Below are 16,181 nucleotides of genomic sequence, written 5' to 3' on the forward strand. Positions count from 1 at the left end.
TACTTAATTTCACTCATCGTTTTGTTGCAATAGATCTTTAAAGTCACATTGTAGTGAGTTGGGAAGCCATTGATCCCCATGATCAGTTTTTCCTCCATTTAGTTTCAAGCTTCTTTACGTGAACATCAAAAATAGACCATATAAAGACTAAATAAGTGTTAAGATGCTGTTGATGAAACAATAAATGCCAATGGGACACTGAAGCTGTTGCTAAACTATGCTCTCTCTCTAGCCACCAGACTCCATTGATAAAAACAGTAATTTTACTTTATTGTTGATCATCCACTGCCTCGATCGGTTAGTTAGTTTTTGTTACCGCGTGACTTTGGTTGGATCGGATTCACCAAAGTCACACAATAACACAAACAAACTAACCTCCAATTTTCATTTTCTGCAAGGTACAATTACAGTTTTTAACACTGGAGTCTGGTGGCTTTGAAGAGAGCAAAGATGGATATAACGGCTTCAGCTTCCCCTCTGAAAGGGCTGTCTCACGGCAAGGTAAAGCTGTGAAAATATTCTAAATATAGTGTACACTTAAACTGCCTCCGTCCACAGCAGTACATTGGTTTGCTTCTGTGTCGTCACTCCTGCCTGCTTCTCCATCTACTGTAGCTAACACAATGACCATGGATAATTACTTCATACTACCCCTCTTCAAACAATCCAAACTATCCCTTTAATTTGAAACGGATCCTGAAACAGATTTTGCAGAAACAGCAAAGAGCAGCAGTAAATGGTAAACGATACCTACAAATGTGAGCCGGTCGGACTTCAGGAAGATGCTGTAGTTTGACAGTTTGTCTGTTTATGTGTTCAGGTAAATAAGGGCACCATTTGATTATTTACGATAATGGACTAAAGAACCGAAAACCACACATATAATCATTTAAGTTCAGACTAAAAACTCAAGTTTTTTTGTCCAGAACATGCACAAAAACGCACACTCCAGCAGACCCCACCCTCCTGTTTGGAGAAGCACTGAGGAGGAATTTCCATAGCCGTTGATCCAGACTCCAGACCTTTGATCCTGCGCTCGCACCACCGGCCTCAATGTGCTGCCCGTCTGTTTGAATCAAGTTAGTACAGCTGCACTGTTTGTCTTTTAAACGGCTTTTCTAAGAGAGCGATAATAGACTCAGTTAATGTGGTTTTATAAGAAAGATCCTCAGATCTGTCGCGTGTGTGTGTGTGTGTGTGTGTGTGTGTGTGTGTGTGTGTGTGTGTGTGTGTGTGTGTGTGTGTGTGTGTGTGTGTGTTATGACCTGCAGGCAGAAATGTAAGGAAGCTCGATGTGTGTTTTGTGTTGGAGGGAGGTTTGGATTCATACCCTGTTTTACCTGCTGGAAGCGTGCTCTGACATGTCACACACACCTGCAGGGGGAGGAGGGGGTGCATAAACATACACACACACACACACACACACACACACACACACACACACACACACACACACACACACACACACACACATACATATGAGTCTACTTTTTGTGCTCCACCCTGCCTTCAAAAAACACCAGAGGCAAATAGTCAATTGACAGCTTAGTGACTGTTTTACCAGCAACTGCAGGAAGACGTTGGTGCGGTTTGTGCGCATGCTGACACAAACACACTCTCACACACCTAGTGAAGCGTCTGTTTTGGAGCATACTGAAACAGATCACTCTTTCATGCCTAACTGGCCAGTCTGTGTACCTTTGCTCCCCACTTGTGTTTACCTCCCCTCTCTGCCGCTGCTCTCTGCCACGTCAAATGACTGCCTGGGTGCTTGGCTCGCTTCTCCGGGAGCCTCGCGGCCAAACGAGCCTGACTGTGGTCACTCTGCTCTGGGTCTGAGGAGTCAGAAACTACTGGCTGGAAGATTCCTAACAACTCACAGCTCTGCTTCTTCGCTGGGTATTTTGGCCGCGTCTGCTGGAGCTCTGCTTGTTGGAAGATAAACGGATGGTCTGTGGAGGCAGCCAGACTGAGGACTCACCTGACAGTTGAGGAGATACTGGAGCAGCTGTTGGAATGTATTTGCGTTTTGTTTTTATGCTGTTGAAAAATTAGTGGATATCTTTATAGAGGAAGGTAAGGCTTTTTGGATGATAACAACTCTTGTGATGAGTCATGGGGGGTGTCGTTGTGGTTTTCTGTGTGTGTGTGTGTGTGTGTGTGTGTGTGTGTGTGTGTGTGTGTGTGTGTGTGTGTGTGTGTGTGTGTGTGTGTGGGTGTGTATTCATGACTGTAATGTGAATAGAAAAGCCTCTCCTCTGCAGTGAATACAGATACATGAAGTGAAAAGTCTTCTTTACCTTGCAATGAAAAGAGGACCTTTGTGCCAGTGTTACATAACGAGCTCTGGACTCCCACATGTGCTGGTCCTGCATGATGGGCAGCCATTGGCTGAGATCATTTCAGTTGTTTCAAAGCAAACACCTGAATTATCTTTGTTCACTACTGTCATGTTGACCTCTTCAAGCCTGCCAGACACAACAGTGGGTGTTATGCATGTTGTGACATTTAACTCCTAACCTTTAAACTTCTTAACAGTTCCCCCTTTTACCCCTTAATAGGTCTTATTCCACAATGTCAGACTGTATCATATATATTGTGTATCATTCAATTACAGCTCTTCATTGAAGCTTCATGATGATTTTTACACTGAGGGAAACATTCAAACCCTTTTTATGGCGCCATCATTCCCTCAGATGGACTGAATAATGCATTTCCTGAAGTTCAGTATGACATATTTGGTATCTTCCAATACTTTAAGACCTCCACTACAGTACACAGGTCACTTGTGTGGGTTTGAGAAAAGTTTGAACAGCATGAGTTGTCATCGAGAGACAATGTGGATATAATGAGGACTACAAGTCTTGATTGTTTGCATTATTGATTTTATTTGTTTTCATCAAACTGATGTCTTAGGGCTCTGCACATCACAGTAACAGTTGAGCTCCAACGGGCCGTTGTTGATCATCTGTTGCTAACTAATGTGTGTGGTGTGTCCCACACTCTGGGCTTTAGTTGGCACATGCCAAGTCATCTACTATGCCTTTTATTGAGAGTCAACAGTAGAGACATGACAAGAAAAAGCTGGAAGCGAACTTGGGATGTTGCAGTTCATGGTTGCCATCTTTTATCTTTAGTCCACAGTCAGTGAGAGAGAGTGATTTTACCCAGTGAGTACAAAAAGAATATAAGTAGTAGAACCACAATATCAGTGAAAGCTTTACGTGCTTTTTATTAGACATATAGTACATTTATATTTTGAGCAAACTGTATGCTGAGACTTGTTTGCTTTTTGGTTGTTCCATGATCCTTTTTGGATTAGAGCACAAACATCTGATCTTTGTAATGAAGTGCAACTCTTACTGCACACGTGTAGCTACACATCCTTCTTTGTTGCCGCCGTTTGTTTGAAGTTGGCTTGTGGAAGTCGAGTATCATGGCCCCTAAAGCCTAAAGCAGTTCAAGCTAATCTTTATGTTTTAGAAGCTGTAACCAACAACTTCTCAGTAATTTTACTTGATTAATAACACAAATCAGCCATTGATCAGCTAATCCAGAATAATTTAGGGATGCCCTTTAGTGCTGTCTGAAGATATTTTATACAAGAAAATATATTTACACCACCAATTAAATAGATTTATCACCCATATACAGTTTCAATGAAGACGTATTAGGAAGATGTATACGGCATACTGTGTGGTAGAATGGACTTCATAGGACATTTTAGGGGAACATGATGAAGCAAGACCTCGGTGTCCTTTCAGAAACCTCCGCCCAGGTTAGGGGTGTGTTGTAAGCATTAGTTGCATCAGATTGTTGAAACATTAGTTAACAGGGAACTGATTTGCAGAGGTTTGATGACGAGTAACCACACACAAGAACACAAATATTGTTCTCACGCAACACACACAGCTGCTGTTAGAGGCCTTTACTGTTCTCAGCTTCTATTGTCACACATGTACCCCTCCAGCTGTCACCACCAAGTGTTCAGGCCAGCATGGAGGTCCTGTAGTACCCACCAGCACACACACACACACACACACACACACACACACACACACACACACACACACACACACACACACACACACACACCTAGGTGGTCAATATGTTGTTAAATCAGTTGATTAATCCACTTAATCACTGAGAGCCTTTGATTCCTGTGTTATTCAAAGAGTCGGGGCTCATTACCTTCTCACCCTGACGTGATCCTTCGTCTGCCTGATCTTCACTTTAGTTAATATAAGAAGCCTTTACAGCCCTGCAAGATCAGCTTTGACTTAATCTTGCTCATGTATTAATCATGAAAGGCTCCTAGGAAGTGCTAATGGGAAGAAAATCCTGCCCAAGTTCTTCTGATCCTAAAAAGATCCTCCTTATTAATCAACTTTAAGCCACATTGAGACGTCTCGGAAGCCAAAGCTAAACACCTTCACTTTAGCAGCCTTAATTAAGTCTTTTCATTAGCTAAACTAACAATAACAATGTGATTCTATAAGTAGTACTCTCAGAAAGCCCCTGAGGATTTCATTTCTTAATAAAGTTTTGACCAGTTGGTGGAAGGATTTTACGGATTCTTCCACTCTCCGTCTTTGTTTACTGTTTCTCAGCTGGTGAGTGATGGCTGTGTGACTTAAAGCATGCGCTGACTCAGTTTCCACCACCACTGTGTGAGTGTGGCTGCTGTCTCTGACATGTCAGTGGGAAGCTCCTGGACTATTTTTGACCCGCTGTGCTTTTTGAGAAGTGAAACACTTTTTCAGTGACATGGTGACAGGTACGGTATACTGTAGGTGAAAGATAGTTCCCCACCATAGATGTGGAAGAACAGGTTTCAGTGCAGGGATAAAGAGCAGTGTGTGTGTGTGTGTGTGTGTGTGTGTGTGTGTGTGTGTGTGTGTGTGTGTGTGTGTGTGTGTGTGTGTGTGTGTGTGTGTGTGTGTGTGTGTGTGTGTGTGTGTGTGTGTGTGGCTGCTGGGGAAAACACATGGGACTGTGTTGAGTCTGAGGGAACTGGGCTGATAGCTGTCTCTTGTTTCAGGCACTGTGGTGCAGAGAGACGTCCCAGGCCGAAGAGCATCGGACCTATGATGGGTAAGTAAATATCCTAAATATAATTAATACTCTGATAGATGTTTCACCCTTTTTTTTCTCCATAGGTTTTTTTAATTCTCCGATCTCGAATCAATGTGTTCTTTGTCTCATTTGTCGTAAAGACCTTTATTTTTCCAGGAAAAACACTTCATTACAGTTTAACACCCTCGGCCTAATTAGCTGTTTGAAGGAGCAACAGTGTGTTGCCACTGTGAGTCTATGAATGACTGAGTGTGTCTGCAACAGCCACCACCCCTTTAATAGGTGTGTGTGTTCTGGTACTTGTGGGTGTTAAGGTCTTAAGCTAGATTTAGACAGCACGGCTGGTAAAATGGGTCTTGATCTGATTTTCTTTTTTATAGGTTCGTTAATTGCCTCATCATTTGTTAGGTTGCATCCTTGAAAGAACTGCAATTTGGTAGTAATTTTAGGAAAAAAATTAAAATATTCTAAGACAGTACCTACTCATCTATGGGTTTAAGAAATAACCAAGAAATTATAAAGTAGTTATAGTTATTTGGAGTTTATGTTATGTTTATGAAAAAGTCTTAATTACTGCAAAACTCTGACAGAGATGTTTTTAAGTAACTCAAGTAAATGTTAGTAGTTTTTATTCAAAGTCTAACATTGTTTCTTATTCATTAAACTAGATGTTCCACAACTAAAAGACTCTAAGGTTTACATTCATTTGAAATAATTGATTGAAAGTGTACCAAGTGAACACTTTCCCCAATGATTAGAAGATAAATACATAAAGCTTTTCAGGAGCCTTTTTTAAGAAATGAAAGGTATGGCAGTTACTTTCAAGGAAGTAGTGGGATCCATAAAAATAAATAAATTCCTACAGTATGTAAGTAAGACAGGTGTGATTTGTAGTGACAAGGTGAACAAGAAAGAGATCCCAGATCATTTGAATTGTGATTTGGACTATTTTCATCAGATACATTACTGTTATCTGATTTGTGCTGTCTTTGTATTGAGTTGCAATTGTTCAGCACTTTAGATAATATGTTTAGTTCTTTGTTTAGGGTTTGGACAAAAGGAACTACAATCAGTGTCAATGAGGGTCCTCATTGTGTGTGTTTGCATGGTTGTACCAGTGCGTCATTCATATCAGTGTTGTGTAATATTTCGTACCCCGGCCTGCTCCAGGCTTCGATCCAGAATAACCTTCTACCTTTATGTTACAGAGCAGCTTTTTAAGATTATTTAATGTACCGCAGGTTTAAGGAACCGTCAGAAATCTGTGCTCTGCCAAAGCTGTCTTGATTACACCCCTTAGGATCTGGCACTCCACCACCCCTCCCCTATTCCACTGCAAAGCAATTGGCCTGCTTTTTAAGGAATAAAACGCAAACTGTTGTACAAATCCCTCCTGTGTGGAGTTTTCTGGGAACGATCCTGGCCTTTTAGAGACGATAGATTTGGCTTTGAGACGTCTTAAGACCTCTGGAAGTGTTTCAGCTGGATGGTAATATACCATGTCGGATCTGTGTGTGTGTGTGTGCGTGTGTGTGTGTGTGTGTGTGTGTGTGTGTGTGTGTGTGTGTGTGTGTGTGTGTGTGTGTGTGTGTGTGTGTTCCAAGTTTAATAGGGTTATAATGATGCGTGGGTTGATCGGGACGTCTCAGAGATGATGCTCAGAAAGCCGAGAGTTGTTTACATTTGAGCCCTGTTGTGTTTGATTGATGATTCTCACAGCAGTTGAACTATTATAAATGTAGTTAGTCAGGATTTATTGTGCATGGTTATTTGCATTAAACACAGCACAAAAATGCTGCGAGGGGGGGAGGATGCTGTCTGAGGTTGGGGTGGGGGGGGTTCACTCCTCTCCTTTCCTCCGCTCTGTCTCTGACTGTAGGTGTGTGCGGGAGCGAAATAGAGCGGAGGAGGGAATTTGAAAGCGCAAGGCAAAAAAAAAAAAAAAACTTGAATTTCAGGGGGTGCGGGGTTCCGTTGGGGGAATATATATATTTTTTTTTTTAACGGTGCGCGATATACCCGCACTACATCGACCTTTTGGGCACCCCTGTTGTAGAGCTTACAGACGTAACCTGTAAAGCTTCCATCCTCCCCTTAAAATATTAACTTGAGTTTAACTTGACCTCTCTGGCAGTAGGTTGCCACCATGTTCTCACCTCCCAACACTCTGATTGGTTGAGTTTGTTGAGGGGAGTAGGTTGTCCTGACAGGACACTGCAGACACTACTTTGGTCTGAAAAAATAACTACTATCTTCATCCTGATGTCTTATTTGTTATTTGTTTATTTATTGGTTGAAGAACGGCCAACTTTATTGTGTTCAACCTCAATTCTGAAACTAAACCTACGTGCATGTCTCTGTCGACGAGGAGAACCAACCATTTAAGAGAAAGAACAACAGAGATCATTCGTTGGACAAACCAAGATGTCCAGGCTCTCATTAGTATTTGAGTAGAGGTAAACACTCAGATAGAGCTTGAGTCAGCAAAGCCAAAAGACGAAACAAGATTAAGAAAGATTGAGGAAATGATTGATAACAATGGACACAATGGAGCGAAGCTTTCTACATTGTTCTCCGCCACCTTTTCACTTATAAAGATATGTTTCATTTGATCTATTTACATCCATCCCTTTCCATCCGTGCAGATTTCTCGTGTGATGAGCCGGCTAAAGGCCCACCGGTCCAGATGCACAGCCTCAGAGAGTTTGAACAGGTAAGACCATGTGTTCTGACATCTGCTGTGTTCTCACCTGGAGACACGCATGATATATGCTGTTTGAGGAAGTTTAAGAGTTTGATGCTGCAGTTGCGATGAGAATTATAGCTGTCTAAATAAGGAGCAACATAAAGTGTTGCTGGTAAATAAACTTGTGGAGATGAGGCTGCAGTAATGTTAGCGCAGCGCTGCGTGTCAGAGGTGTCCAGGCTTGTCTCTGCTCCGTGGTAATCACTAGGTGTGTTTGGAAAGATGATGTGGCAACTGACACGCTGCATGAGTCAAAGGTTTTCCTTCTCTCACGCTGGCTCTCCACAGTTATTCTGTTTCCTATTCATGCTGTTATACTCTTTCTCTCATTATGTACGCACTTACATGGATAATATGGATGTCGCAACTCTAGGTTTTTAAAAGTCTAAAACTATCTGACGAACATATTTCGCACGCACAGTAATATAGCTACACAGTGCACATTTTGCAATCCTGTCCCCTAATTATTATGTTCCCATACATTACGGTCACAGCAATAAACACGTGATTAACGCTATAAATTGAAACAAAACTACTTGGTTAGGTTTAGTAAAAATCATAGTTTGGCTTAAAATAAGTAAGTTTGTTACGTAATTTAACCTGATCTGGGACAAAATACTTTTCCCTCAAAACGTAATTGACAATGCAGTTTTTATTGTATGGGAACGTAATTTTTTTAGGAATCCCGGCTGCATTTAGGGCTCTATATTTAAATGGAAAAATATGTTTTACAGCTGAGGAGCTTTGCATTAATCGAAAGCGTCTCTGATCACATTACAGTTCCTGTTGTCAGTGGATATGATCAAATGAAACTGCTGATTGTAGTTTATGTGTTCTTCCTGCTTTCATTGGTCTCAATTCCAATCCTGTGGATGAACTCGGAACATCTCTGCCAGACAAATGTCAAAACATTTCATGTCAAGACACTTCATGTCCTTCCATCTACATTGGCTTTTATGACAAATTCTGTCCCCTCTTTGATTTGTTTGTAACCTTACTCAAAGTTAGTCCTAATTGGATAACAGATTTCTAATTGGGACTATTTTATAACCCCTGAAAAACTGAGCTTTTTCCAAAACACTTTCGAAACAGATTTATTTATGTTCCAAAAATCTGAAGATACAACGATACAGCGATGCTTCTCTTCTCTGCAGGGCGCCAGCTGGTGCAGGGTAAACCACAGTAAACCAAAAGTGTGATTAATTTATGTGTCAACCTTTCAGAAAACATGGCTGACATTCTGGTAGTTGTCAGTGACATATTTTTGTGTTTCTGTTATTTAACTGCACTAAAAGATTGTGACTTTTTTTTGAAGGCCCAGAATTAGTGTTTCCTTTAGTTACTGGATGGCATTCATGAGCCACGATCACATTACAGTCATTGACAGAAACAGAAAGAAATGTCAGTGACGGCATCTGTGTTGTGTTATTGGACAGATTTATCATCAGACTGCTCTACATTACAGCTATGATTGGGCCATTAAGTTGTTTCCTAACAGCCTTTAACCTTTAAAGACCAGAAACAGAGATTTAAGATTTATTTCTGCAGTTTTATTGTCTTAGTTTGGACACAAACACACGTATACCATCATTTACCTTTTGACAACTAAACACCTTTTCCAAAAGTATCATGTGTATGACTTGCTGCAAGTATCCATGATCACAGCAAAGGCCTCAGACAGAATCAAACATTGGAAGGACATATATGAATACATAAATGAGAACCGCATATGCAGACATATTTTTAGAAGTTGCAATCAAACATTCTGTATGAAAAGCCACACAGCTAAATAACATGTGCAGGGCTTTGAACTGAAAAAATGAGAGGCATAGTTTTTGTCTGGTTTTGTGCCAGAGTAATGGATTCTGGGAGCTTTGCCAGGTGCATTATGGGTCTGATATAACTCTGGAGGTGCTTGCTGCAATTATTCTGTTCCCCTTTTAGTGAAGGATAGAGCTATAGGAGAGGGAGGTGCTGGTTCTAGTAATGTTGAATTAATGTGGAGAGTTTGGGTTGTATTGGGGAAAAAGGTCAAATGATATGAAATATGAAACTCCAGCAGGATGAGATCAAATCCGCTGGTTCCTGTAGAACAAACGGTCTGACTGATTCTGAGACAGAAAGCCGCAGCAGAAAAAAAACAGACTTTTATATTGAATATTATATTGTATTTTTTCCACCTAAAGGCCATTTTGACTTTTTAAACAGGTGGTCATTTATAGAATGAAAAGCAACATTTTAAAGGCTTTACTCCACACCTCATTTTACTTCACTTAACATCTTTCTTTCCAACTTTGGCACGATCTATAAACAATATGCTTTACAACTACACCTCTTCAAGGGTCTACTCCGCTCTTACTAACCAAGACCTGATCCAAGATCCCAAGTTGAGCTGCTTCTAAATAATATCAGTCTAATCTGGGCCAAGTAGGGGTTGCTGCAAGATGGACACTGTTCTTATCTTATATACCTATTTCTATAGGTAAATGAATCCCCCTGAAGTGGGTAAACGGTTTATTACTGTGCATACTACCTCTGCCAAAGATACATGAAACCTGCAGGAAGACGCAGCATCATTTTAAGGAGTTACAAGCCAAACAATGTGAAAACCACTGTGTTATAGCTTAGTGTTAAAGTGTAAGACAGGAGAATAAATAAGGGGTATAATTAAAGCCTTGGCTGGCAGACATACTGCAGTATAATATGACCTTTTGAATCACAATTTTCTGATAATAATTTTCTCAAAAATAGGTCAAGCACATAAATTAGGACTGTTTTAGTTGTTGCTTGTGCCTGAGGAAGGATGTTCGACACTGTGTACATAAAGCTGAAATCGGTAACTTTCCACATTTCCTTCTACAGCATTGAAATGTAATATATATTATTGAAGAAAAAATATTTAATGCCACATGTGGAAACCTGCTGTTGATTCAGATCAGCCAGTCCAGTGTGCCATACGCAACTGTGCTGATAATGTAAATGTTTATCCTTGAATGACTTGACCGGTGTGACATTTGAAGAAATTATATAATTGTGAAGAATGTCTCTGGCCATGCTAACGGTATTGGTTTTAGGTTTATGTGACATTTCACCATACAGATGAATTATAAATGAAAATCAATGGATACCAGCTTTATGTGGGTAAAATGCATCTTGAACTGCTATAAAAGCTTGAACAATAAAGCTTTGTATTTCCAGAATGAAGAGATATTTTCCCTGCAGCTATACAGTACGAGCAGAGGCAGAAAGCCCAACTCTGGGCTGGCTGGCTGGTTGGTTGGTTAGTTGGAGGCTATATTTTAGTGTGCGGGAAGCTTTCCTTTTGAAGTTTCCCTCTGACTCTCCCACAGAGGGATGAAGGGATGAGTCATGCTATGTGCAGACATACAGCGCAGACAGCAGACTGGGAGGCAACCTGAACACCGGCTTTGTATGGAGGGATGAGGGGAAATGGACTGAGATCGCTGATGTTGTGTGTCTGAATTACAGTCGACGGGTTGCAGACCTGCAACAATCCTTTTAAAAAGGAGCAGCCCAGTGTCTTTACATGTTTCACACCATTTACCACAAATCACACAATCAGTTTAAAAATAAATAAATGTTGCAGCGTATGTAGATGTTTGAATGTGTTTTTCCCACCTTTGAAACAGCCATTGATATCCTTGTATTTCACAGCAACTCGACAATCAGCACATAAGCTTCATGCCTGCTTTTGTAACCTCATTAATAATGGAACTCACGTCTGAGCTCTGTTTGATGAAGTTATTTCCTCTTGTTGCATGGTAACAGTTTCATCTGAAAGTCTGCTCTCATACACATACCAAGTAGGAAGAGAGTCTATATATATATATATATATATATATATATATATATATATATATATATATATATAATTTATAGAAGATTATCAGTGTGTTTTCTTGTCGGTTTCGTTCGTGGCACACTGATAAATTAGACCAGACATCGAAACTATCCCTCCTTTACGAAAGGCCCAAGTGGTTTACATAAGCGGGGGCAGCACTTCTCCGAAAATCGTGGCGCATCCATTGTTTGTCCCCCACTTTTCAAAGACTCCATGGAACTCTTGAAAGTTCCTTCTCTCTTTTAGATCCGGTGTTGTGGAGGCAGCGGTGGAGATTTGGTAGCATTTTCTGTGCAAATTCAGGAGAAGCTTCTAGCTTTTGGTTGGTTGTGATCGATGGTCTGTGAAGAGGATGTTATGTCTCAATCGGAGTTAACAGATGAAAACTAATCCAGTGAAAAGTAGGGCTTTTAAAACATTAGAAAACAGACATGATGTGTCTGTGCTTATCTGTGCTTATAACGCAGAAACAGAGAGAACTGACAAGAAATAATAGAAAACTTAAGCTGTGAGAGTTCATGATGTGATTTATCTGATTTCTATCAGTGGTAGAGGATTGTTTACAGTTCAGATTCTCAAACTATAACAAACAACTGATTTTCAATATCGAGGCGAGACATAACAGTCAGGGTCTTGTCTGAAACTGTTCCACATTGTGATGGAGCAGATTAAAGTTTGTTGACCTTTCTCTGCCACTGTAGTTTTACATTAAGTTCTTCTGACAGTGGTAGCGCATGTTGGTCCTCTCATTTTAATAGAGCAGTCTGGATTATTGAATCCAGGTTATGTGTGTGTGTGTGTGTGTGTGTGTGTGTGTGTGTGTGTGTGTGTGTGTGTGTGTGTGTGTGTGTGTGTGTGTGTATGCAGTTTGTCCTCTCTCCACATTTGCGTCAGTTTAAATCCTCCGGCAGGCTGGTGGGAAGAAACATGAACCAGCCAGAGCCGCGTTTGTAACTGTCAAACATCCACGCTCTGCACTCCTGAGGTTTTTAAAATAAGAAAAAGATTACCCAATCAAAATGCTCCTTTCTCAAATGGCCTTTATTAGTCCGCAGGAGAAATTGAAAGCACATGGCTTGCCTATAAATGTGAATTCAAACCGACCACAGAGACACTTAGATTGATAGAAGAAGGGGGAGGATTGCATATAATTTTGACCATTAAAACCTCAGGACAAATTAGGGCTGTTAATCTGTTATTTTGCCCTCGGTCTCAGTGTTCACTTCTAAAAAAGCCACATACGCTATGAAAGGTCTGTCAGAGTTGGATTACCATCACCAGAGTGGCAGTAATGGACTGTATTCAGTATTGTGCAGAGACAACACAGGGAGAACACCCGATCTCGCAGCTGACAGCAAAGTGAGCATGTGATTAAAATTCCTCATTTCCTTTAATTCCCTTTATCTCCCACGTCTTCAATCTCCTCCTCGCTTCTTGTGCTCTCCTAGTTTTTGTTGTGGCATTTTAAAATAGGTCAGAATACTGTGGGTGACTGCATGCGTGTGTGTGTTCAACCCTCAAGCTGTTGGCTCTGATTCAATGCGTTATGCAGCTGATATCTACAGCTCTGCATGTGAACACTTGAAACACAGGAGCGGAGATAAAGACATCACAGAAACATCCAGACACCTTACAGATGATGCCGAATAATTACTTCAATGTTGATCATCTGGAAATGTGAATTTAGCAGGAGGGGATGACAGATGCACAAAAGCTTATGTTACCTCATATTACAAATTCTGTAACTTATCAACACACAAGCCAATTTAAGGTCACTTTCTTTCAACCGCTCCCTATAATAATAATCATTACTATCGGATTTCTGAAGAAAAAGTGTGGTTTTTGCATGTCTCAAGAATGTGCTAGCTGTTCGCGTGCACATCAGCTTCTACTGTCAATTTTTAGGTCCAAATTCAAATATCAACAGGACGTTTAGGGAAAGTATATAATAAGTACTTTGTTAAGGTTAGGGGAGCTTCATCGTCATGGCTACAATACAAACGACATAGTCACGGTTGCTTGGGTGTGGTTGTTAGAGCGTTTAAGGCAGGTTTGTTGTGTGTGTGTAGGCAACAACGCAAGATGAGTTTCCCAGTAAATGTGTGTGTGGAAGAAAAAGCGTATTCCACAGCAAGCTGAAATAAGACAGACGGACGGACGGACAGACGGACGGACAGACAAACAGACAAACAGACAGACAGACAGACGTACGGACGGACGGACAGACACCTTCCTAACAACACTTGTGAAATGTGTGTTTTTGAAGAGGAGATTTATTTTGGTAAGTGAAGGTGGTCACTGTGGAATTCAGATCAGAGAGATTGTGTGTGCCTCCACGCGACGCTCAACATGGCATCGCAGCATAGTCGACAGCTAGCAGCTAACGGTGCTAACATCAAAAGCAGTGCAAACAACAGCAAACAGTGTTAATGATGGGGAATCACAGGATGGTCGGTACGCTCCTCGACAACAGCGTGGGTTGGGACGGCGTTATCAGAGGTAACCGGGGTATGAGAGCAGCGCAGAGCGGCGGCCAATAGCTAGCCACACATGCACTGACATGTTCACCAGCCCTGACCGACTATGTAAAATAAGCACAGAGAAGCTCAAATATAACACAAACTGAGGAAGAGTGACTGCACTCTCTTCAGGTTAACATTACTCCACTATGTCTTTACATAGTAAATAGTTGTTTGCTGCTATATTAATGCTCTGAATATGTTGATAACCTTTAAAACCTGAAGAGACTATCCCATTGTTACAGACTGCTGTCGAAGAGTGTGTTTCTAACAAAGTCATTGGTGAAGTTGTATGTGCGGACTAAAACATGATGGGAAATATAATTGAACTGTAATTATACGCTGAACCTGTTTTTAAGACAAAAACAAGACGTGTTTGGACAGAGAGAAGAAACTAATGAGGTGGAGGGGAAGATGAGTTTTAGGTCAAATGGGTTTTTGGGAAGGTTATTTAAGTGATAATGAGGCGTCGTATGAGTTTATAATTTGGCCATGTGGCTTGTACTGAGAGAGTAGAACGAGAAAGAAATAAGACAACTGGCTTTAGGAGGAGAGATGTAGGAAATGAAACAGAATGGAAGAAAAAGCTGAACGAGTTTTGGACATTGGCTTTCATAAAAATAGCGTCTTTGAGCAGGGATAAGGCTTTTGATGTGTTGCAGAATAGGAAGAAAAGATCAGAAGACAGAAGCTGTGCAGCTTTGTAAGAACAGACATTTTCAGACTGTTCTCTTTTATTCAGGAAACAACATCCGTACGCACACTAGTTCACTCATATTGAAGTATGATACAAATTTCCTCCTCTCTAGTTCGCTCAAATCTCTCACTAAGAATAGATATTGATGCCAGATTGTCTGTCTGCGTCTTTTCCGACCTACACTGCAAAAAACGTTCAGTGAAATCAGAGTCTTGTTTTTTTCTTTTAGCTAATAATTGAAAAAAAATGGTTCTTAGATTAGATTTATATATAACTTATAAATGCTTATTTTACTTTTACTTATTAGCCACATAACTTCTTAATCAAAATGTTCTTGTTGTTAAACTTTATCCCAGTTGTTGCACTCACTGCCAGACCTGCAGCATCCCTCCTGCTACTTCTTTCCTTTAATAAGGTTATTTAGGGGATCTATGTTTGTCATGTAACGAGTCACATAACTAAGAATGGCACTCGGAGAGCGCAGACCTCCGCCAAGGCCATTGGGGCATTCATATGCTCCTCAGATGGTCCCATTTTCCGAGCTGGGAAAGTTGTTTTTCCAACTTTGGTGTGTTCATGAGTTTTGCAGAAACAACATGGATGATAAAAAGAAGATGTGTCATATTTTATTGCTCAGAGCATTTAAACAACATGTTGATGGCTGTTGGCAGTTTTTCTTATGACTTGAGGGGACGTTCACATTGAAAGAAAGTCAATGTAAGCAGATTTGGGGGGGATGGTGGCATGATGATGTAGAGTATATTTTTTTGCAGTGCATCCGGTGGATGAGCTGATGAGCGCTAATGGACATGCTGACATCACAGGAGTCAGTTTTCACCACAGCAGCACTCAGACAGGCTGCAGATCGATACACAGCAGCTCAGCTTTCAGCTCAGTCAACCAGCAGATCTGTTCCTGCTCAAATTAGCCATCTGACACACACACACACACACACACACACACACACACACACACACACACACACACACACACACACACACACACGCAAGCACACGCACAAAGAAATGTTCTCAATGGCCAGTTGCGGAGAAGGCATGACGATTGTTTTTCTTCATCACATTTGCTTCAGAATCTTTGGTATGTGACACGCACAATCACACATTCAGTCATACTTCACGTGACGACAATGAGAGCACGCTGTTGTCACAAAACTGTGAAACCAGCAATAACCGGCAGTGCAGCTTGGAGAGATACTGTATCAATGTATCCATATTTGATATGATATGAGACCAGATATAAGCTGTGATTATGTCACATATC

At 40.9% G+C, this 16,181-nt stretch overlaps 1 protein-coding gene across 1 annotated transcript in view; it reads left to right on the forward strand.

Moving 5' to 3' along the window:
* Positions 1–16,181, forward strand: part of pde4dip (phosphodiesterase 4D interacting protein) — a 102,198-nt gene that overhangs the window by 6,369 nt on the left and 79,648 nt on the right. Inside the window, exons 2-3 of the mRNA XM_029429097.1 lie at positions 5,042–5,094; positions 7,722–7,789. Coding sequence (XP_029284957.1) covers positions 5,088–5,094; positions 7,722–7,789 — 75 coding nt within the window. The 5' untranslated portion in view covers positions 5,042–5,087. The remainder of the gene's footprint in view (positions 1–5,041; positions 5,095–7,721; positions 7,790–16,181) is intronic.

Source organism: Cottoperca gobio, chromosome 4, assembly GCF_900634415.1.
Source record: "Cottoperca gobio chromosome 4, fCotGob3.1, whole genome shotgun sequence".
NCBI classification, from domain to species: domain Eukaryota; kingdom Metazoa; phylum Chordata; class Actinopteri; order Perciformes; family Bovichtidae; genus Cottoperca; species Cottoperca gobio.